Source organism: Oncorhynchus mykiss, chromosome 16, assembly GCF_057628025.1.
Source record: "Oncorhynchus mykiss isolate SJ-2025 chromosome 16, ASM5762802v1, whole genome shotgun sequence".
NCBI lineage: Eukaryota > Metazoa > Chordata > Actinopteri > Salmoniformes > Salmonidae > Oncorhynchus > Oncorhynchus mykiss.
In genome coordinates this window covers 56240955-56262251 of record NC_143037.1, presented here as the reverse complement: position 1 = coordinate 56262251, position 21297 = coordinate 56240955, and the positions used below count along the sequence as shown (strand labels likewise).

General features: G+C 47.1%; 1 protein-coding gene across 4 annotated transcripts in view; it reads right to left on the bottom strand.

Annotated features, from left to right (window-relative positions):
- Positions 1-21297, bottom strand: part of vps13d (vacuolar protein sorting 13 homolog D) — a 65318-nt gene that overhangs the window by 40192 nt on the left and 3829 nt on the right. The window contains exons 5-35 of one of the 4 annotated variants that reach the window (XM_036947251.2): positions 20315-20395; positions 20103-20219; positions 19169-20009; positions 18598-18765; positions 18216-18346; positions 18050-18116; positions 17753-17932; positions 15203-15333; positions 14864-14996; positions 12386-14665; positions 12088-12242; positions 10774-11865; positions 10532-10622; positions 10209-10335; positions 9861-10041; positions 8931-9155; positions 7308-7506; positions 6963-7179; positions 6501-6672; positions 6248-6366; positions 5867-6091; positions 4999-5273; positions 4673-4806; positions 4271-4426; positions 3829-4036; positions 3515-3589; positions 3192-3395; positions 2818-2907; positions 2507-2647; positions 1140-1268; positions 207-281 (exon numbers count right to left, since the gene is read on the bottom strand). In XM_036947251.2, coding sequence (XP_036803146.2) covers positions 207-281; positions 1140-1268; positions 2507-2647; positions 2818-2907; positions 3192-3395; positions 3515-3589; positions 3829-4036; positions 4271-4426; positions 4673-4806; positions 4999-5273; positions 5867-6091; positions 6248-6366; positions 6501-6672; positions 6963-7179; positions 7308-7506; positions 8931-9155; positions 9861-10041; positions 10209-10335; positions 10532-10622; positions 10774-11865; positions 12088-12242; positions 12386-14665; positions 14864-14996; positions 15203-15333; positions 17753-17932; positions 18050-18116; positions 18216-18346; positions 18598-18765; positions 19169-20009; positions 20103-20219; positions 20315-20395 — 8419 coding nt within the window. The remainder of the gene's footprint in view (positions 1-206; positions 282-1139; positions 1269-2506; positions 2648-2817; positions 2908-3191; positions 3396-3514; positions 3590-3828; positions 4037-4270; positions 4427-4672; positions 4807-4998; positions 5274-5866; positions 6092-6247; positions 6367-6500; positions 6673-6962; positions 7180-7307; positions 7507-8930; positions 9156-9860; positions 10042-10208; positions 10336-10531; positions 10623-10773; positions 11866-12087; positions 12243-12385; positions 14666-14863; positions 14997-15202; positions 15334-17752; positions 17933-18049; positions 18117-18215; positions 18347-18597; positions 18766-19168; positions 20010-20102; positions 20220-20314; positions 20396-21297) is intronic. The other 3 variants (XM_036947252.2, XM_036947253.2, XM_090203434.1) reach the window with 3 other exon arrangements.

Here is a 21297-nt window from a genome sequence, read left to right as displayed (position 1 = left end):
CCAACCGAGTCCCTTTGCATTAACGTTGCACTTAAGTAAGGATAGCGATGATGACCCCATGGTTTGGAGACCATAGAAATAGAATTACAAATACCGCTTCTGACCACCGATCCACCCATTCTACTTAAGGATCCCCATTCTAGTAATTCTATTTCCTTGGTGGAGGCCAACTGCTGCCTATCTGATCTATGGTCTTTAGACTGTACCTCTGGAGAGAATCTGCTGCTCAAGGCAAGTCAAGCTGGCTGTGCTCCTAGTTCTAAGGTGGGCAAGAGGGACACCTGACAGCAGAGAGAGACAGTTACCACAGAGAGGAGAGAGACATGCAAGGGGTCAGGAGAGAGGACAAAGGTCAGGATGGGAGGATTATTTTTTTTTATACCCACCATGACCAAGTGTGTTTTATTTTATATTATGGGGTCATCTAACTGACTTGAAACCCTCCCACCCTAAGACCTTCAGTACAACACTGTCATAATAAGGCGATAAAACATGTCGTAAACCGTCTTTACAACTAGTTAGCATAGTTTAGACACGATAGACTTATCTAGGCCCAGGGCGGAGGGTTCAAGTAAAGAGTTCAAATGTTTTGATAGAAACATGGAGCGAGTCTTAACTCTTAATACACCATTTGACAAGGCAAAGAAAATGTGTTCATGTTTTCTTCAAACTCTCCAATTGTGCAATAACCATGCGAAGGCAGCGATTATTCAGGCAGGTTTCCAAAGCATCCGTGTAAAGTTATTTTGCGTTGTCAAAAAGTCCCTCTCAATCAGTGTAATCTTAATCTGCACATAATGACATGTGATACAGTAGCAAAGATATTCTGGTACTACCTAAACATTATTACAGAATAAAGTGTGAATACAATCAAATACTCCAAAACATATTTACAGTATGTTCGATAAGATTGTCGTCAGTACTCACTAGCGTTTGATATGTGCTGGAGCAATTGAGGGCCCTACTTTTTTCTAGTGTGGATATTTCTAGCCCATAACAAGTGATACGCGCATGTGTGCACACCAGTTGGTGGTTTCATATGTAACTGTACAGATGTTATAGAGTATGTCAGCTGTGTGAATGGTGTGTGTGTGTGTGTGTGTGTGAGAGAAGGTAAACTTGGGGGAAACAGTACTCACTCTGTCCGAAACAGGGGGGGTCCACTGAGGAACCCATCCAGGATAGGGCTGCCGATGCCTGGGGAGGCTGCTGCTCCTCTTCCTTGCAGTAGTCAGCCAGCCAGGAGCTCTTGGTGAGGCTGTACTGCTCTGTGTGGCCAGGAGAGGGTGGTAGCAAGGTGAGGAGGACACTCAAATCCATACAAGGCCACCATTACAGACCACTCGGTCTCTGGCTTAAATACACTGAACAAAAATATAAACGCAACATACAACAATTTAAAAGATTTTACTGAGTTACGCTTCATATTGGAATACAGATACGTATGTTGGTCACAGATAACTAATTAAAAAAAAAGTAGGGGTGTGAATCAGAAAACCAGTCAGTATCTGGTGTGACCACCATTTGCCTCATGCAGCACGACACATCTCCTTCGCAGAGTTCATCAGGCTGTTGATTGTGGAATGTTGTCCCATACGCACTGTCTGCCATCTGCCCGGGATTCATCTGTGAAGAGCACACCTCTCCAGCGTGCCAGTGTCCATCGAAGGTGAAGTCAGATTCGACGCCGAACTGCAGTCAGGTCAAGACCCTGGTCAGGACGCTGAGCACACAGATGAGATGCCCTGAGAGTTTGTGCAGAAAGTCTTGGCTGTGCCATCAGCTGTCCTGGTGGCTGGTCTCAGATGATCCCGCAGGTGAAGAAGCCTGATGTGGAGGTTCTGGGCTGGCATGGTCACACGTGCTCTGCAGTTGTGAGGCTAGTTGGAATTACTGTGAAATTCTCCAAAATGACATTGTAGGCAGCTTATAATAGAGAAATGAACATTCAATTCTCTGGCAACAGCTCTGGTGAACAAATCCTGCAATCAGCATCCCAATTGCACACTCCCTCAAAACTTGAGACATCTGTGGCATTGTGTTGTGTGACAAAATTGCACATTTTAGTGGCCTTTTATTGTCCCCAGCAAAAGCTGCATGTGTGTAATGAATGATCATGCAGTTTAATCAGCTTCTTGATATGCCACACCTGTCAGGTGGATGGATTGTCTTGGCAAAGGAAAATGCTCACTAACAGAGGCAAAAACAAATGTGTGCACAAAAATTGAGAGAAATAAGCTTTTTGTTTTTTGATCTTTTAAACATGGGAACAAAACTGTTGATGTTGTGTTTATATTTTTGTTCAGTATATATCCGGGGCTAAAACCCTTTAGTTAAACATGGTGTGAAGAAGTCAGACACATCCAAAAAGGCACCCTTCACTACATAGCGCATTACTTTATACCAGAGACCCGTGGGACCCAGTCAAAAGTAGTGCACGACGTAGGGAATAGGGTGCCATGTCAAATGCATCCGGTGTCCATATAGTGGGCAGCGCAGGTCATACCCAGGAGGACAGAGGTGATGTTGACATCCAGTCTCTGCTTGGCACGGATGCCCATCTTCAGGCGTGGTGGGTGGAGGCGCCCTGCAGCCTGCTGCTGCCAAGTCAGGAAACAGGGCCAGGGCTCGATGAAGGGCTCCCAACCTGACACACACGTGAACATGAACACGGGCATAAACACAGAGATATGGATAGGAAGAGAGAGAAACATACAATGGAACAACGGTTCAGATCATTACAGGATCGTTTGGCTCTGGGTTAGAGCTGAATGTTGTGACTGATTGGCCCCGGGACGTTCATCTCCAGCAGCTCACCTGACAGTTCTCTGTTGTAGTAGTCCCCTGACAAAGTGAAGCTGCCGTTGCCCTCCTGGGTCGAGCCAATCCGCTGCAGCACATACAGCCCTGCCATGGGAGTTAAAAGGAGAATGAGCTCTCAGATGACATTACATTGTTGCTACCTTACAGTATTAACACTGACTATAGTATGTACCACCTACATTATATTACACACACTATCAGTATGCATGTTATCTGTATATTAAGTAGCTATAGAACAAGTTTTCAGAAAGGTGAATGTTCCAGCTTCTGTCTGTTGCTTTCATCCAAACTCCCAAAACACACAGTGGAAATTACATGAAAAGGGGATTTCCTTCCACATATATGAAGGGCAAGGCGCTCAAACTGACGTGAGAAAGTGAACTCGGCCAGCGGGACATCACAGTCAAGACAGTCGTCGATGAAGCAGATACACACGCTCTCCGCCTTGATCTCCACCCCGGACAAAGGGTGCGACGAGTGGCTGGCCGAGTCCGGGTCTGCTCTGCCCCGGGCCTGACCCACCATGGTCTCTGCATTCTCCAGCAGCCATGTGGCAGCCTGGTCCAGTTGGCCTGGGAGGGGACAGACAAGGTGGTCAAGTCCATACCGTGTATGAAAAGCGCGGCCACATTCCATTCCTAGTGGGAGGAGTTGTGACATTGTTAGAAAATTGTAGCTAGAGCCTCCTCACCTTTGCTCTGGATCAGGGCTCGTTTGCAATCCTCCTTCCTGAAGCCTAGATCCTGTAGCCGAGTCAGCTGGCCCTCTGAAGTTAAACATATCACATCATACCAGGGTTATGGTAACAAGCTGTGCTACGCATCTTTTATTATTATACCTGAGTTATTACAGCTTGTGAGGTCAACACTCATGGGTCAGGAACAATCACAGAGCCAGTGGTAAAGAAAAATAAATGTTAACATGACTTTTGTAATATAATAGCTACGTAAACACTATTCACCATATAACTAAACTACACCCCTGTAGGCCTCTGAGGTGACATACCTAGTAGGGCCTCGGTCTTGTGCCTGAAGTTGTCTTTCTGGGAGCTGGAGGGGTCCTGGTTGGCTGTGGATGGTACTACAAGGACCTGGGTGCCTTCGGCAGTGTCGCTGGGCCCGGGAGAGCCGGCGGTGGGGATGGATTTGGCGATAGCCAAGAAGAGCTGAACGTCGTTGTAAGAAAGCCGGATGTCCAAAGCAGGGAACTGGATCTGTGAGGACAGAGACCCATTGACATTTTGCTTGATCACATTAAGTGTTCTAAGTGTTTTTTTTCTCTCCAATAAACCTGGGTTACGTTCAGTAAGTAGGCACAAAACAGTACAAAATGTGTCGAAACAGAGAATAAAAACAGGTGCTTTCAATGGACTTTCAGCAAATGTGTTCTCCCATTTAGTACCTACTGAACATTACCCCCCCATCCCCACCCCTGACTGAACCCTGACCTCCAGTAGAGGCGGAAAGTCTGCCATGTTGAAGGCGTCTAGCAGGCCAGAGCTGCTCTGGTAGGTGGGACTGCCACACAGCTCCACCTGCACGTTGACAGGGTCGATGATGGACAGGGCTGTCTCCTGCTCACTGCCAAGCCGACAGGAGAACACCTGGACATGGACAGGAAGACACCAACATGACAAAACAGCCTTGTGTAGAGAGTAAGAGTTGGAAAGAGGGCGCACCCCCTATCTTTGACATGATCACTTCTGTGACAGCTTCTGTACCCTCTAACTCTATGGAACATAGATTGTGTCAATTTGAATATGAGTCTAACTCAAACTGACATAGGGCTCTGTATTGAGTTAGTCGTCCAGTGGTTTCAGGACATAGTTGTGAAAGTAGTGGTCAGTCACCTCAATGCCGGCCAGGCTGCCAGAGAATGGTCTGTCCAGCAGACGTGGTTTGTAGGTGAGTACAGTAGTGCCCTTCAGAATGACGGCATTGGTGTCCAGACAAGACGAGTCCTCAACCACCACAAACTCAGTACCTTGGACAAAACATGTATTATCATTATGTATATTATTGAGATTACAGTCATTAACTAGTGGTGATAACGCAGCATAAGAAACATCACGACTATGAGAGACAATTCAAATGATATCTGTGCTTGCCAATATCTGAATATCTATTGTATAACAGAGACTTACGGCAAGGGAGTCTGCCTGCTGTAGCTCCTCACCTGTCACGTTGATCTTGACTTCCAGGTACCGATCCTGCATGACGGGCACAGTGGACCTCTTGGTGACCACGCCGCTCTTGACTGTCTTGGGCATGACGGCACCTGTGGTCTCTGTGTCACTGCTGCCGCTGGGCCAGCGCTGGCGAGGCGCGCCATCTGCCCCCTTCTCAGTGGGCATGCGCAGGAAGTCCCGAACCAGCTGGAGCCAATCAAAGATGAGGAAAACACGCAGGTTGTTGAGGACAATGGTGAAACAGGACGAGTCTCTAGTGGACCTGACAGGAGAGAAAGAGAAGATAATGATTAGTAAATGTGGGTCTGTGTGTCTGTCTACATCAGGGCTAAGAGCCAATTCATGCTTGAACCGAAAATGTGGTCGGAGGCGCCGCATGGATGGTGTGACGCAATCGCAGCGCCTTCAGAGGCACGCTGAGGCCAAATTGAGCTCTGTACCACATCGACATCCCCCTCTCAAATTTTGGAACAATGCGGAGGGTGACGGTAGGTGAGGGTGGGAGGTCCAATATAAACACAAGTTAATTTCCTTGACAACTTCCATCAAGAGCTGCGCTGCGCTGCGCTGCTCCGCAAGGCGCAAGAAGTATGAATGTCCTGACTTTTGCAGAGGCCGTATCATTGTAAATGCTGTACGGCCAATGCAGACGTCGGATTGACCAAGCAGTGCTTTTAAAGGGCCATGACCGTGTCCAAAATGGCACCTTATTACCTATGTAGTACCCTACGTATGTATCCATTTTAGATTTGCCAATATAGGCACAGACTTTGTATTTGGCATTTCACAAGGCTCTGTGCTTGGACCCCTGCTATTTTCTGCATACATGTTACAACTTCGAAATGTTATCCGCACCTGTAATGCAGCTCCAGCTGGAGTGTGGCCCGGTTGGTGCCCGTCTTGGAGGGCTGCAGGATGCAGTCGAAAACATTGTGCTTGCCCCTGCCACTGGTGCCTACGTCCATGCCAGGCCCGGTGTAACGGGTGTCATATGCCAAGAGGGAGTGAGACACCAGATTCACCGACTTGGAGCCGTTGGAGAAACTCTCAAACAACAGCTTAGACTTCATGAAATCAAACCTGCAGATAAGGAGAGGTGCGCTACAGTGAGGAACACCGGATTTGGATTGTCCGTTTACTTCCTGAATTGAAATTGACCCAAACCAATTGGCAAAAGTAAATACACAGAAAACATTTGATATCTCCTCATGCTCAAAATGAAGCGTTAATACCAACCTGGCTAGTGAGCATGGTTTCTGTCCCGTGGCGTTGGGGCTGTCCAGCAACTCCAGGCTGACGTTCATCATGTCCACCAGGACGGACAGGCTGGTGTACACATCACCACTCAACACCGTCTGAGGAAACACATGAAGTCACTCAGAAGAATCACTCTCAGAAGAACATTGTTAGTCAATTAAAAGTCTATAACTGGCAGTCAGCCACATTGCAGAGAGTATGCGTATGCGTGTGTACGTGTGTGCGTACTCACATAGTTGCTGGGGTCCTGCAGGTTGTACGGGCGGAGGAACTCCTCAACAGGCTCTCCTAGGTTGTTGTCCAGCAGGCCTCGGATCAGCTGGTAGCGCTCCAGGTCCAGGGAGCAGTGTACCGAGGACAGGCTGCCGTGGATGGACATGTCTGGTACCGTATGGCTCAGCGCACTAGTCAATCAATCAATAATTCAGTCAAATCAACCAATCAATACTATATTTTTTTGTCCCACTTGGAAAAGTCATCAGCACACAGGAACAACTATTATTAATCAATAGTTACCAGAAACATACAAACACATACAACAAAGACAGTCAGTTTAACTCATTGAGAGATCCATTACCCCGCAGACAAAAATGGTAAGCAAGATAAACAATTATGTAAGCAAGAGAACAGTAGTGTTGTTGCTGAAGCAAGCCCAACAATGTCTATTAGTGCCCATCTTTCATATTAGGCTCACCTGTCCAGGTTGCGCTCCACTTTGAGTTTGAGGTGGCAGCGCTCCTTGAGCAGAGATGCGGCGGTGCGGCGGACCGAGTAGGAGGGGAAGACCAGGTCTGAGTCAGGCTGCTTCCCTGCGGCGCTGTCCCAAGGCTGGCAGGGCAGACGCTCCGCAGCAAAGATGTCCATCTCCTGAAGGTCCAAGGCTATGCAGTCCAGCAGACACACATGATCCTCTGGGAACACACACACATCAAGAAGCTTATTCTGACTATTCATTTCAAGTATTTATTTATTGACTTGAAGTACAGCGATTCATACACATTTGCAGAGAATATATGAGTTTAGGTGTCACTGGGCTCACCCAGGATGAAGGGTGGGTCATCCTCGCCAGGGATCCTCCCAGCAGCGGGCTGGGCCTGGGGCCTTCCCAGGGTAAAACCAAAGGATGCAGGGGTGGAGGTGCTGCTAGAGGAGGTTTTGGGCTTCTCAGGTGACTCCTCCTCCTCCTCCTCACTAATCGTTGCTGGTCCAGTCTGTGACTGGCTGTCCCTCACGCGATCCTTGGGAAGAACGATGAACTGCTTAATGAACGTACACTAACATCTGAAAGAACCATTGACATTAACCTTCTATTATTATTTCACATCTGACAAAACCTAATTTGCACGACAACTTAGCTAATGTTCCTCTATCATAGTGTCAGAAGGAACTGCTGCAATTGCTCTTCCCAGCCTAAACAGTGAATTTGAAAAATCACTTTAAAGCGGCAATCAGCAGTTGAAACAATAACAAAGCTCCTCCCTGGCCCTGTTTCTATAAAAAGCTGAGTGATGTGGCTAGATAAATGCAACCACTTTCAAATTCATAGACAGAGATATGGATGCAAAGACTGACCATCCATGATATCACAATTATAGTTTTAGCCATGTTGAGGCTATATAGTTCAAAAAAATAATAATTTTACATTCACTTTATTTGAAAACATTTACTTTATTTAAAAACAAGCTTATATTTTGGGTTCTAATGGGGTACGACAGTTGAACTAAACTAATGATGCATTCATAACATTTATACTTTAAGTCCAAAAATGCATGTAGCATCTGCTGATTGCCCATTTAAGTAAATGACCAGGAAAACACTGAATAAATACACAAATATATATTTTTTTAAAACACCCAGGCAATTGATCCAAGTGGTTCAGGATAGAAAACACACAAAGACTTAACCCTGAAAGTCCACAGAACAACCATCTGAGCTAGAGGGCAGACGGTTCACACCTCAAACCAAGCAGCACACCAAAAACATGCCCTTGTACCTTGTAGTGGGAAGGGTCCTTGTACGAATTAGCATGCAATATCAAATTCTTCACAAAACAAAATACAAAATGGTGATGAAACACGATGCTACCACATCAAACTCCACCTGAAGCAGTCATTACTTTGTTAAGAAAACAACTAAAGTTAGTACGAGTTAAGTATACAAACTATTTCCTCATACAGTGCTAGTATCTAGTGGCCACGTTCTCATGCTCAATTAAAAAGAGAGGCCTGTATTCATAAAGCATTTTCCATTTGAATGTCACTAGTAAAGAGACATCAGGCTGGAGCGCACAACAACAATGCAAGTACGTATTGTACCACAAACGCTGAATATCCAACGTAGGCGCCAGCGAACATCACACCTCATTCAAAGACTGATGGGGGATAAAGAAAAGTACCATCAAAAAAGCAACCCTTGCTAATGAGCATTGTTACTGGAGAATGTTTGTGGTCGACGATTCTGCAGCCAAACAATGATGACAAAGTATGGATTTAGGGGTTTGCCATTTCAAACAGGTATCATATAGGCCTATAAAATGTTATAAATCATTGCATCATATTTGTCATATGAAAACATGTAGTAATGTAAAATGCTTCATAAATACGACCATATTAGTCCAGTAGCAGGGATGTGGACGACCGGTAGACACGCTGTCAGGACTCACCAGAGAGGGGAAAAAGGTATGGGCCATGGTAAGTTTCTCTACCTTGTCTCTGAGTGAGAAGGTACCATGGGTTCCAGCCGGCAGGAAAGAGTTATGGACGCGCAGCTGGCCCAGGTTGGCAACAATGAGGCGCGGCGAGCGCGAGCTCTCGGGGATGAGCAGCACGGGGGCGCCCGCCTCGATGTCCAGCAGCACACGGGACGCCCGCTGAGGTCGCTCACGAACCTGTGGGGAAGGAGGCAGGGATAAGTGAGGGGGTGGTTGTCTTTTTTTAGCTTCTGCTAATGACATTAAGGTAGACTGGTATTTTCCTAGGATCAAATGGATAGGGGATTGAATACTACAGACTCGTCTCTGCTGACCAGGTGTAAAAGTGCTAAAGGACAATCTAAATATTCATTACATTAATTACAATTGAATCTTTTAAGAAAAAAATATATAAATTGTTTCTTCAGATACTTTGAATCTAAAATACATGTTGAGGCACATAAATGACAACTTGAGAGATTGGATGCCTCCTGGTGTGCTGGTCCAAAGCAGTGCCCTGTACCATATGTCAGTTGGGAATTAACAAGCAGGCTCAGTGTCCAGTCTGATCGCAACAGAGACAGCCATACTGTCTTGAGGTGACCCAAGGTCAACCTGACGGTGACGGTAGGTGACAACTTCCTGGGCTACCTGCAGCCATCTTAGTTGGCAGGGAGTACGACGGAATGCCATAACGCCAGGGTAGACACTACAGTTCAATTAGCTATGTTTCATCGAAATGTACAGCTGTGTATGGTCTAAGAAGCAGTGAAAGTTGACAATGTTTTCAAATCACCAAGAGGTAGCATATATAATGACAACAGTAGTGGATCACGGACACAGCCTTGAGGAACACTACAGCTTGAAACTGAAAAGCAGAGTGGACCCGAAGGCCGTACTCACAGCCTGGCCCTCCATTGCGGCTCTCTGCCTGCCCAGGACATCCTGCAGCTGAGTAAAGTGCTGAATGAAGGCCACAACCTCGGCCTGGAAGCGCTGCGTGTGGACATACTGCACCGAGGCCATCTGCAGAGACACCTTCATGTCACACTCCCGCTCAAGCCAGGGGTCAGGATCCCCGTATCTGTAGAGACACCACTAGTCAGTGAGATGCAGTGTTAAAACAATGAGAAAATGAAGGTCTATTTCTTTGTCAAAGACCACCTACAAGTTGTTTTATGCACCAGAGCTAGCTGTCAAGCTAATGTAGCTGTAGGGAAGTGATTCCTGTATAAAGAAAACCTAGCCTACTTGTGTATGTTGAAGACAAGGGCCTCTCCGCCTCGCGTGGTGAAGCGCTCCCTGTAGAGGTCACCATGTGGGGTCAGGTCACTCAGAGACAGGCTTCCAAGACTACCCTGCAATGCTAGGTCGCCATCTGAAATATAGGATGACATCACACTGCATGAGATGCAAACTCATTGTTCTTCAACAGTGTGATACAACAAACCATAATTTAAATACTTAATATGAATGTACCATGATTGATATTGTATTATATTCATACAACCATTTTTTCAATTGCTATGATTTAACTGTTGACATCTAAGTGCAACATTAAGTTGATTACCTACCAATCATTTCCCAGTGGGCAGACAGTTTGGAGACGCTAGCTTTAGCAAGCTCATTGGTTTTCTTGTTTAGCACAAGAGCAAGTGCATGGACCTGAGGAGGAAAACATGGTGTTAAATACATTGAGGAAATGTATTCATGTTCACCATTGTACCTATATTTATTTAGATTTCTTGTAACTGTCACTACATCACCGAAAAGCCATGTCGATGCGTCTTCATTGCTGCTGCTGTGAGTACTGTACCTTGAGATCCAGTTTAGTATTGACCACCTCAGCAACTTCCTCCTGGCTGAGGTCTGGGTACATGTCCCCCTGCTTGTGTGGGTTCCCAGGCTGGAACAGAGGATGTCCCGGCATAGGCTGCTGGGGGAAGGGCACCTTGACTGCGTGGTTGTTGGCCGTGGAGCCGATCCCGAAGAAGTCCAGGATGACCACCCATGTTTGCAGCGTGATCAGCACATCCAGACAGTTGAAGTCCACGTCGATGCTCCGCCCCACGCCACCGTATCGGCTCTGGAACTCTGGGTGGCGCGGGTCCACCAGCAGCAAGTTGATGTGAACAAGAGACTCGTCAAAGTCGGAGGGCGGAGGGTGTGGCGAAGGGGTATTGCGGGTGGGGGAGGGCGGTGGGGTGCTGGGGCAGGCAGGGTCCTTCTTGGGTCCGCTCTTACGGCTGGCGGCCGACGGGGTGCTGGGGTGTCTCTGGTACAGCTGGAAGACGTTCTGGGCCTCCTCCATGTGGGCAGGCAGCGAGCGGGGCATCTCAGGGTAGAGGGCGTTGGAGGCCGATGGGCACGACTGGGACAGGTATTCCTTGGGGCTGAATGTGGAGGGCTTGGGAGCACCCCTGGAAACCATTAGGTGCTTGTACTTGGACTCGGGGTTCTGCTCCAGGAGGTCCTCCATGAGGAGGGAGCGCAACGTGAGCTGGACAGACAGGCAGTTGGGGTGGTCTTTGGTAAAGTCTCCCTCCAGGTCCTGGAAGCGCAGGCTGACCAGCCCCTGGGAACCCTGGCTGAGGTCAGCACTCAGCTGCACCTGGAGCTCTGCCACCCTGAAGGTGGCCCTCACCTGGGTGAAGGAGAGCGTCTGCATCGGGGGACTGTGGGATTGCAGGGGCTTGGGGGACAGGGAGGCGTAGGAGAGGCCGATGAGCGGGGGGTCCCGGGCAAAGAGCCCACCCTGGGGATCTGGGAAGCGGTGGGGTTTGGTGGAGGAGGGGGTGGGGGGCGGCGGGGTGGGAGGCTGGCTGGGCGTCAATCTCTGGGGCTCAGTGAGGGGAAGGTTATCCAGTGTCTGTAGAACCTGCTCATACACTGGCTTGGCCAGGAACACCTGAGAGCACAAAGTCAAAACATCATCTAAAAACAAAATAGACAGTAAACATTTGCAAACTTCTACACTCATTGCAATAGAAAACACAACAGAAAAGATTTAATATCTATATTTACAAATATTTAAGACATTTCATTCTACTCGGGTCATTTGATTCAGTCAAAGACGCAAAGAAAATACATTTGAGATGAGCAGTAAGTCACAAATGTGAGAAAAGTATACCTGTACTGCGTTGACAAACTTGCCCTCCACCCGAAGTAACCCTGTGCTGTTATAGGGCTCGTCTGTGGTTAGGAAGGTGAACTGGGTATCCTCATCAATGGGAGGAACTTTCTCCAGGGTAAACTGAATGGTGGTGTCTTTCAGAATATGGAAGGCTGAGAGAGAGAGAGAAAAGTGGGAGTTATCATAACAACCCAACACAGTAATACAACAATACAGTAACTCTAAATATAGCAAAACAATGGAAAGGAAATGGTGGGGAAACTCTTCACTTCCCATTCTAATAATTTCTCCTCACCTTTTCCCCGACTCAGATATTCAAAGAAGTCATGGCGAGTAAACTGTGGCTCGTCCTGATTGATATTTCCGTTGTGAGAAGGAGATTGGTTAGAGGAACTGCTGTCAGTTCTAGCTACCTTCCTCAACACAAGGTGACTGGTATTGAGTGAGTAGAGCCGGATATCCTTCACTAGCACCTGTAGTCTCTCCCCTTCCGAGTCCTGCCCGGCAACAAAGTTCTGGATGGTGATACTCCCCAGGTGACCCACCAGGAGCTCGGGATGACCAGGTTTACGGGGAATGGACACGACTGGTGACTCGATGCTGACATTGAGGATCAGCTTGACCATAAACGAGTCTATGGTGGGTTCTTCCTCCTGCACGCTCAAATCCTCTTCATCCTCAAACGGATAGTTGCTCCAGTTGCTCTGGCTCTGGGTCCTGGAGCGCCGCGACGGCGTCTCGAACAGGGAGACCATGCCGCTGTACTCGGCCGTCTTGGTTGCCAGCACCGTGGACACCTTGGTGGCGGCTGTCTTGAGCATGGAGCGGAAGTTGTCCTCCAGCTCGTTGGCCGAGAGGCTCAGCTCCTTCAGGAACTTGGCGGAGTGGTTGTAGTGCAGCGAGGCCATCTGCAGTGTTAATGAGCACTCCCCCTGGGAGCGCTCCAGAAGTCGGAAGTTCAACGCCTCTGAGGGGGCTCCTTCAGAGCCACAGAAGAAGGCTACGCCTCCTGCTGCCGAGGGGTCGTCTTCTACGTTGCCAATGCTGACCACAAACTGGCTCCGGCCGCCCTCCTGGGTCAAGTCTACTAGCTGGATAGAGCCCAGCGAGCCATTGACATCCAGCCGGCTGCCCATGGACACGTTGACCTTAGTGCCATTGACACTGGCCGTGGCGATCTTCAAGCCTTTCTTCTCTCCGCCCAGTACACTGCCAGTGGCCACAGTCCTCAGCAGCAGCAGGTTCAACCTGTGGATCTCCACAGTCAGCTCCTTGTTCTGGTCGTAGGTGGACTGGTAGGTCTCCTCCTGACCCTCCTGGCCCTGGCCCGCCGGAAGGGGCGATGGCTGCTGGGCCAAGGGGCTCTCCTCCTTGGGGAAAGACTTCTGGAGGAACTTGAGAAGCTCCACCATGGTCTCCGGGTTGAGGATGATGTCCAGGTTGTTGACCTGCATAGTGGTCACCTGGAGGGAGCTGTCCAGGTTCATGGAGGGGCAGTCGGAGCTGACAAACTGGTACTCCAGTTTGATGAGGGCCTCCTGGTCTCTGAGGAAGGAGCTGAACGGGGAGGATCTGTCAAAGAGTAACCCAGAGGAGGAGTCTCGGTGGAGGGCAGGGTGCTCGGGCGACATCCCTTCGGGCCCGGCAGGGGAGGATGGCTGGCTCTCTCGGAGGCTGCCAGTAGGCACATCGAAGCTCAGGTGCTTGTGGGAGGCCACCAGGAGGTCAAAGTCAGAACCATAGGTCTGTAGCGTGTCCACCAGCAGCAGGCCATGGACGGTGAGGGACACCTCTGCGTCGTAAGGCCGCTTCACAAAATGGGCATTGGTGCCGAAGACCTTAAGGACGGAGATGTATCGTCCGTTGCTCTCCACGCCCAGCTGCATGTAGTTGATGTTGAACTCAGCCAGGAGGAGGCGTGACTCCACCAGGACCTCCCTCGTGTGCTGCTCCAGTGTCATCACGCTCTGGGTAAGGTTCTTGGCCGAGCCCTGGAGCTTCCACTGGCTGTCCTCCCTCTGGAAGATCTTCTCATGGCGCAGGTTGGAGGGGTCAGGCGTCTTGACGCTCTCTGCTTTCTCCTGGCCCTCGTCCTCCTCAGCTGGGCTGCCCAGTCGGGCCAGGCAGCTCCTGAGGGCGGTCATCTTCTCCAGGTTGATGTGGACCTTAAGATCTGGCAGGGTCCCGGAAAGCACAGCCCCAGGGAGCTGGGGGTCGGAGGTGTAGCGCAGCCTCTGCTCGAGCTCCAGCAGCACGTTAAACTTCTCAACCACGTGGGTGGGCCCCACCTCGCTCTCCTGCAGGTGCTTCCAGTTGTCTTTGTAGCGTCCCACCATGATCTGCAGGTCCTTGAAGGACAGAGAGTACTTCTCGTAGAGGTTTCTGCTGAAGGCCTGGACCCCCTCGGGGGATTTAAGGCTTGCGAGCTGGGGGTACTTGTTCTGGTCTTTGAACTCAGTCTCCATTTCAGGGGGTGGAGAATTTGGGGGTGTGGCCAGTGGAGTCTGGTACTCTTCATCACTGTTATACTCCTCCCCCTCCGGCTGAGTGGTCTTCGACTTTGTTTTAGTGTCATCTTTAAAGAGAAAATAAAACGTACATTTTAAACAGAATATCTTTAATACAATATAGACAAAGAAAAACTACAGAAAGAACTTCCTGCTTATTACTTATCAACAACAACCATTTTACAAGACTGCAGACGGTGCTTAGTCTACCTTTGAAAGAATAATTTTAGTCAAATATGTTGTGCCAAGATGTGAGATAATTTTACCTTGTGAGTTAGTGAGGAGAATCCGTCCCAGGTCAACCACCACTAACATGGGGTCTTGTGACTGGAAGTCATCTGGGAAGATCACCTGGGGGGCACAGATATCCAACTTCATAGTCCAGCGCTTACTGTTCTCCTGTAATGTCAAATAGAGCAAAAGTACAAAGTCACACACAACATTAGTATAAACCAATTACAGACACTTAAAAAAGGGGGGAATTATTTTTCCAATATACAATAACCATTAATTATGTGATAAATAATCATATCATCAACTTCACAGTTCAACTACAACATTAGATTGACACATGGTGTGAGAGGAAAGAAGTCAAAAGTTATTACAATGAACTCTCCCACTAGTAGCTGGTCGAGGGTTTGTCTGATCTCCGCCTTGGTCTGCATCTTGAGCTTGTTGTATTGCCTCCTGGCAGCTTCCGCCACTCTCACCTCCAGCTCCGACTGGTACCCAAAACCTGACAAACAGACCATAATATCTTTTAAAACCTTTTATTTTCCTCAGAATGGAAATGTTGTATCCTGAGCACATGGGAAATATAGACTACAGTGCTAGATACAGCCTTTACATCCCACCCTTCTGGCTCATCAGCAAAAGGGCAAACAACACTGCCGTGTGGTGGATAAATACAGTGCCTTCGGAAAGTATTCAGACACTTCCCTTTTCCACATTTTGTTACATTACAGCCTTGTTCAAAAATAGATGAAATGTTTTCCTAATCAATCTACACACAATACCCCAATAAAGACAAAGCGAAAACAGGTTTTTAGAAATGTTCGGAGCAAAGTACAGCGAGATCCTTGATGAAAACGTGCTCCAGAGCGCTCAGGACCGCATCCACTGGGGCAAAGGTTCACCTTCCAACAGGACAATGACCCTATGCACACAGCCAAGACAACGCAGGAGTGGCTTTGGGACAAGTCTCTGAATGTTCTTGAGTGGCCCAGCCAGAGCCCGGACTTAAACACGATCAAACATTTCTGAAGAGACCTGAAAATAGCTGTGCAGCGACACTCCCCATCCAACCTGACAGAGCTTGGGAGGATCTGCAGAGAAGAATGCGAGAAACTCCCCAAATACAGGTGTACCAAGCTTGTAACGTCATACCCAAGAAGAATTGAGGCTGTAATCATTGCCAAAGGTACTTCAACAAAGTACTGAGTAAAGGGTCTGAATACTTGTGATATCAGTTTGTTATTTTTAATACATTTGCAAAAATGTCCAAACCTGTTTTTGATATATATATATATATATGTGTGTGTATACACACACACACACACACACACACATACATACATACAAGGTGTGTGTATATATTTGTAATAAATTTGCAAAAATGTCATATGCACACAGATTATTTCACTTATAATTCACTGTATCACAATTCCAGTGGGTCAGAAGTTTACCTACATTAAATTGACTGTCTCTTTAAACAGCTTGGAAAATTCCAGAAAAGTATGGCATGGCTTTAGAAGCTTCTGATAGGATAATTGACAATTGTAGACCTCCAGAAGTCTGGTTCATCCTTGGGAGCAATTTCCAAACGCCTGAAGGTACAACGTTCATCTGCACAAACAATAGTACGCAAGTATAAACACCATGGGACCACACAGCCGTCAAATGGATCAGGAAGGAGACACGTTATGTCTCCTAGAGATGAACATACTTTGATACGAAAAGTGCAAATCAATCCCAGAACCACAGCAAAGGACCTTGTGAAGATGCTGGAGGAAACAGGTAAAAAAGTATCTATATCCATAGTAAAACGAGTCCTATATCGACATAACCTGAAAAGCCACTCAGCAAGTAAGAAGCCACTGCTCCAAAACCTCCATAAAAAAGCCAGTCTACGGTTTGCAACTGCACATGGCGACAAAGATTGTACTTTTTGGAGAAATGTCCTCTGGTCTGATGAAACAAAAATAGAATTGTTTGGCCATAATGACCATTGTTATGTTTGGAGGAAAAAGGGGGAGGCTTGCAAGCCAAAGAACACCATCCCAACCGTGAAGCACGGGGGTGGCAGCATCATGTTTTGGGGGTGCCTTGCTGCAGGAGGGACTGGTGCACTTCACAAAATAGATGGCTTCATGAGGAAGGAAGATTATGTGGATATATTGAAGCAACATCTCAAGACATCAGTTAAAGCTTGGGTCTTCCAAATGGGTCTTCCAAATGGACAATGACCCCAAGAATACTTCCAAAGTTGTGGCCAAATGGCTTGAGGACAACAAAGTCAAGGTATTAGAGTGGCCATCACAAAGCCCTGACCTCAATCCCATAGAACATTTGTGGGCAGAACTGAAAAAGTGTGTGCGAGCAAGGAGGCCTACAAACCTGACTCAGTTACTCCAGCACTGTCAGGAGGAATGGGCCAAAATTCACCCAACTTAATGTGGGAAGCTTGTGGAATGCTACCCAAAATTTGAACCCAAGTTAAACAATTTAAAGGCAATGCTACCAAATACTAATAGAGTGTATGTAAACTTCTGACCCACTGGGAATGTGATGAAAGAAATAAAAGCTTAAATAAATCATTCTCTACTATTATTCTGACATTTCACATTCACTGACGTAAAACAGGGAATTTTTACTAGGATTAAATGTCAGGAATTGTGAAAACTGTAAAAATGTATTTGACTAAGGTGTATGTAAACTTCCGACTTCAACTGTATGTATGTATGCATGTACATACGTACGTACACACACAGAGAGAGAGAGATATATAGATGGATATATATATATATATATATATATATATATATATATATATATATATATATATATATATATATATATATATATATATATATATATATATATATATATATATATATATATATATATATATATATATATAGATAGATATATCTTACCTGAGGTGTGGACTCTTCCTTTGTAGAAGAACTCAGTGACTTTCTTAATGGCCTGAGGGTTGTAGATGATGTTCAGAGGGCTAGTGTTCACCTCCAGTCTCCGCTCAAATTTACACCTAACCGGGTTGCGCTCGTATATCATCTCAAACACAGGGGACGCCGATGACTCTGAGCTAGGGACTGGCCAAAAAAAGATCAACTTTTATTGTATTTATATTCCATTTCATGAAATAACATTAATTAATTTAACAAGTGATTCATGCATTTTGCAATCTTCTTGTAAACTTAAACACTCACCTGAGCTGCTTGTTTCAGCACCGCTAGGCTGGCCAAAAGGCTGGTTTATGGCAACCACAACCTGGTCCTTTTAGGAAGATAACAATGACAGATTAATATTCTGTACATATAGCACAGGTTCAATCTATTCACATGTTCAACTCAAACGGGCCTGCTGCTCCCTCACCGGTTTGGGGGAAACAAGGAAGGGGAAGATGGTGCCCTGGGTGGTGAGGTCTCTGAGGAATAAGCCCCCCAGCTTGACAGACAGAAGAGAGGACTCCGAGCGGGGCAGAGACTCCACTCCCACCTTCACCTCTGAGATAAGGAGACACCGTTACAGCATTGCTCTGGGCAAACCATCAATCATTATCACACCGCACCCACTACCCATATGAGCATGCATTCTCAATCAACTTATGTTCTCAAACAAATATCAGTATTTGGGTGAGGAGTATACTAGAAAGTAAATCTGCATCCGAAATGGCACTCTATTCCCCTATGGCTCTGGCCAAAAGTAGTGTGCTATATATAAGAAATAGGGTGCCATTTTGGACACCATGCTGTACCTGAGAACTTCAGCTCGATGACGCCGCTCTCAGCTCCCCTCTTGTCTTGGTGGAAAAGGGTGACGGCTCCCTTCTCCAGTTGGAACTCTAGCCGGGCAAAAAGGTGGTCTCTCCTAGTGAAGGTGTTGAGGGTCTGAGAGTCCTCCAGAGGGTCAAACAGATCCTCCTCTGTACAGGGAACAGAGAGGGACACCATCTGGGTGATTAGGTTGGAACCGACTGAGTCATATGGCACTGTGACTTTTTGTCCCTTACAGTGGGATACAAATGTATAGGGAATAGGCAAGGGGGAAAAGCAACCATTTTCAACTGAGAGAGTGTGAGGTCCTTAAAAGACACAGACTGCATCTGTACTACACACCAACATAGCATTTGCTGTCTTTAGTATTAAAAGGCTATCCCAATATTTTGACTACACTCACTCAATGGCAACATACATACAATTTTTTGTTCCACGATCCGGGAGAAAAGCTCTCAGGGTTGAATCCCAACTACAACTTAAAATGTTCAGTCTCCCATTGACATCAATGCATGACTAAGTGAAAGTTAGAATTTGCCCCTTAGTGCTTACCCAGCATATCCCAGGTGCCAGGACCTGGTAGGAGCTCATCAGGGCCCGTCTCAGGGTACGCTCCGTACCAGCCGCCCCAGCCAGGGAACCAAGACTGCAGGTACTGGATCATGCCAGAGCTGCCACTCTTGGGGATGGAGCTCTCTGTGGGAGAACAGGGTGGTGGGCTCTCAGCGATAGGTTCTCTCACACTCTCTGCGATTTCCTCCTGTTTGCGGAAGCAGTCGTGGACAACTCCCCTAAGGCTCTGCAACTCCTCCAGATTCTGCTCATCCTCCACTCTCTGCAATTCACACTCCTCCGGGGGGGTGAGGGGGGCTCCTTTAAGCCTCTGGAAGTAGAGGTTGGTGTAAAGCTGGGCGTCCCGTGCCCTCTGCAGGGCAAACTCCCAGTTCCCCCTCCGCCTCTGCTCTCGAATCTCACTCAGGTTGGCCTGGATGGCAAACATCCACCAATGCCGGCAGTTTCCGATGACGGGGACTTTGGGTCTCCACTGGCGGAACATCATCTCCCTTTCCCTGCGGTCCAGCTCTTTGAGGAAGGCCATGATCTGCTGGTACTGCACCTGTGACAGTCGTAGGGATAGAGGCTTCAGCTGAACCTGGCCCTCGATGCGGGGCACGTTGCGAGACCTCAGAGGCTCCTTGGAGGCGTTCCTCCTCAGCAGCACCGAGGCACACACCGGCTCAAAGATATACTGGTGCTCTCGGCTCTGCATGCACTTGGTCATGGCCTCCTGAATCTCATTGGCGGGGAGATCGCCCAACATGCTCGACACTGTGTCCCAATAGACGCTGAATTCTTTAATCTCCAGTTGCTTTTGCCGCATGAGCCTTTGTGCCTGTTAAGAAGGAGGAACACACTCACTATTAGATAGAGCAGCCAATACCCACTTGCTATGGCAAGCGATGTCTGACTGGCACATGTTTCTTACCGGTTCTATTGAAGAGTTCTGTGCAGATACGTTGTTGATGCAGACACCAAAGCAAAATGGCTTCCCTGGGTTGGTCAAGTCATCCTCAAATCGCAAGTGGACATCTTGTATCTTTAGCTGAAGAGGAACCCCAAAGGGAAAAGTCAGTTCTGATTCTAAACACAAGTCAAGTGGATTGCAATGACATGTCCCAAAGGAATGTGATATTTTACCTCGATGTTCTCCACGATCCTGGTGACTACAGAGGCAGTGACAGAGTACCAGTAGGACTCTCCTTTCTGTTCACACTCGCTCTGAGGGAAAGGTACATCAATCAAAACATCGACTAGTTGTCTAATGAGCAACATGTCCCTATCATTACAATGCTGAAGATACTGTACATATCACAATCATATGTAAACTGCGGCTTGGTGGACCTCTTGGATAAATATAATTTCACAGCAAAAGTAGGAAGCAATCCACTCTTCACTGCAATAGCATAATACAATGATTCTAAAAGTAAGGCCATATTGATTACATGCAATCAATAAATCACATTTATAAGATAAAACACAGGTCACTAGCATTAGTCTTTAAGTACAGTAATGCAACTGTCTACATACAAACACTGAGTTTTCAAAACCTTATTAACACCTTCCTAATATTGCGTTGCGCACCCCCCCACCATTTCCCTCAGAACAGCCTAAATTCGTTGGGGCATGGAATCTTAAAGTTGTCAAAAGCATTCCACAGGGATGCTGGCCCATGCTGACTCCAATGCTTCCCACAGTTGTGTCAAGTTGGCTGGTGGACTGGTCTAGATACACACGGGACACTGTTGAGAGTGAAAAACCCAGAAGCATTGCAGTTCTTGACAAAAACCGGTGCGCCTGGCACCTACTAGCATACCCTGTTCAAAAGCACTTACATTTTCTGTCTTGCACATTCCACCTCAATGGCACACATACACAATCCACGTTTTAATTGTCTCAAGACTTTAAAATTATTATTTAACCTGTTTCCTCCCCTTCATCTACAGTGATTGAAGTGGATTTAACAAGTGACATCAATAAGGGATCATAGCATTCACCTGGATTCACATGGGCAGTCTATGTCAGGGAAAATGCAGGTGTTCATGATGTTTTGTATACTGCATACATACACAGTCTACAGATAAGAATACAGAAGAGCCTGATTCTTGCCACCATTCCCACAC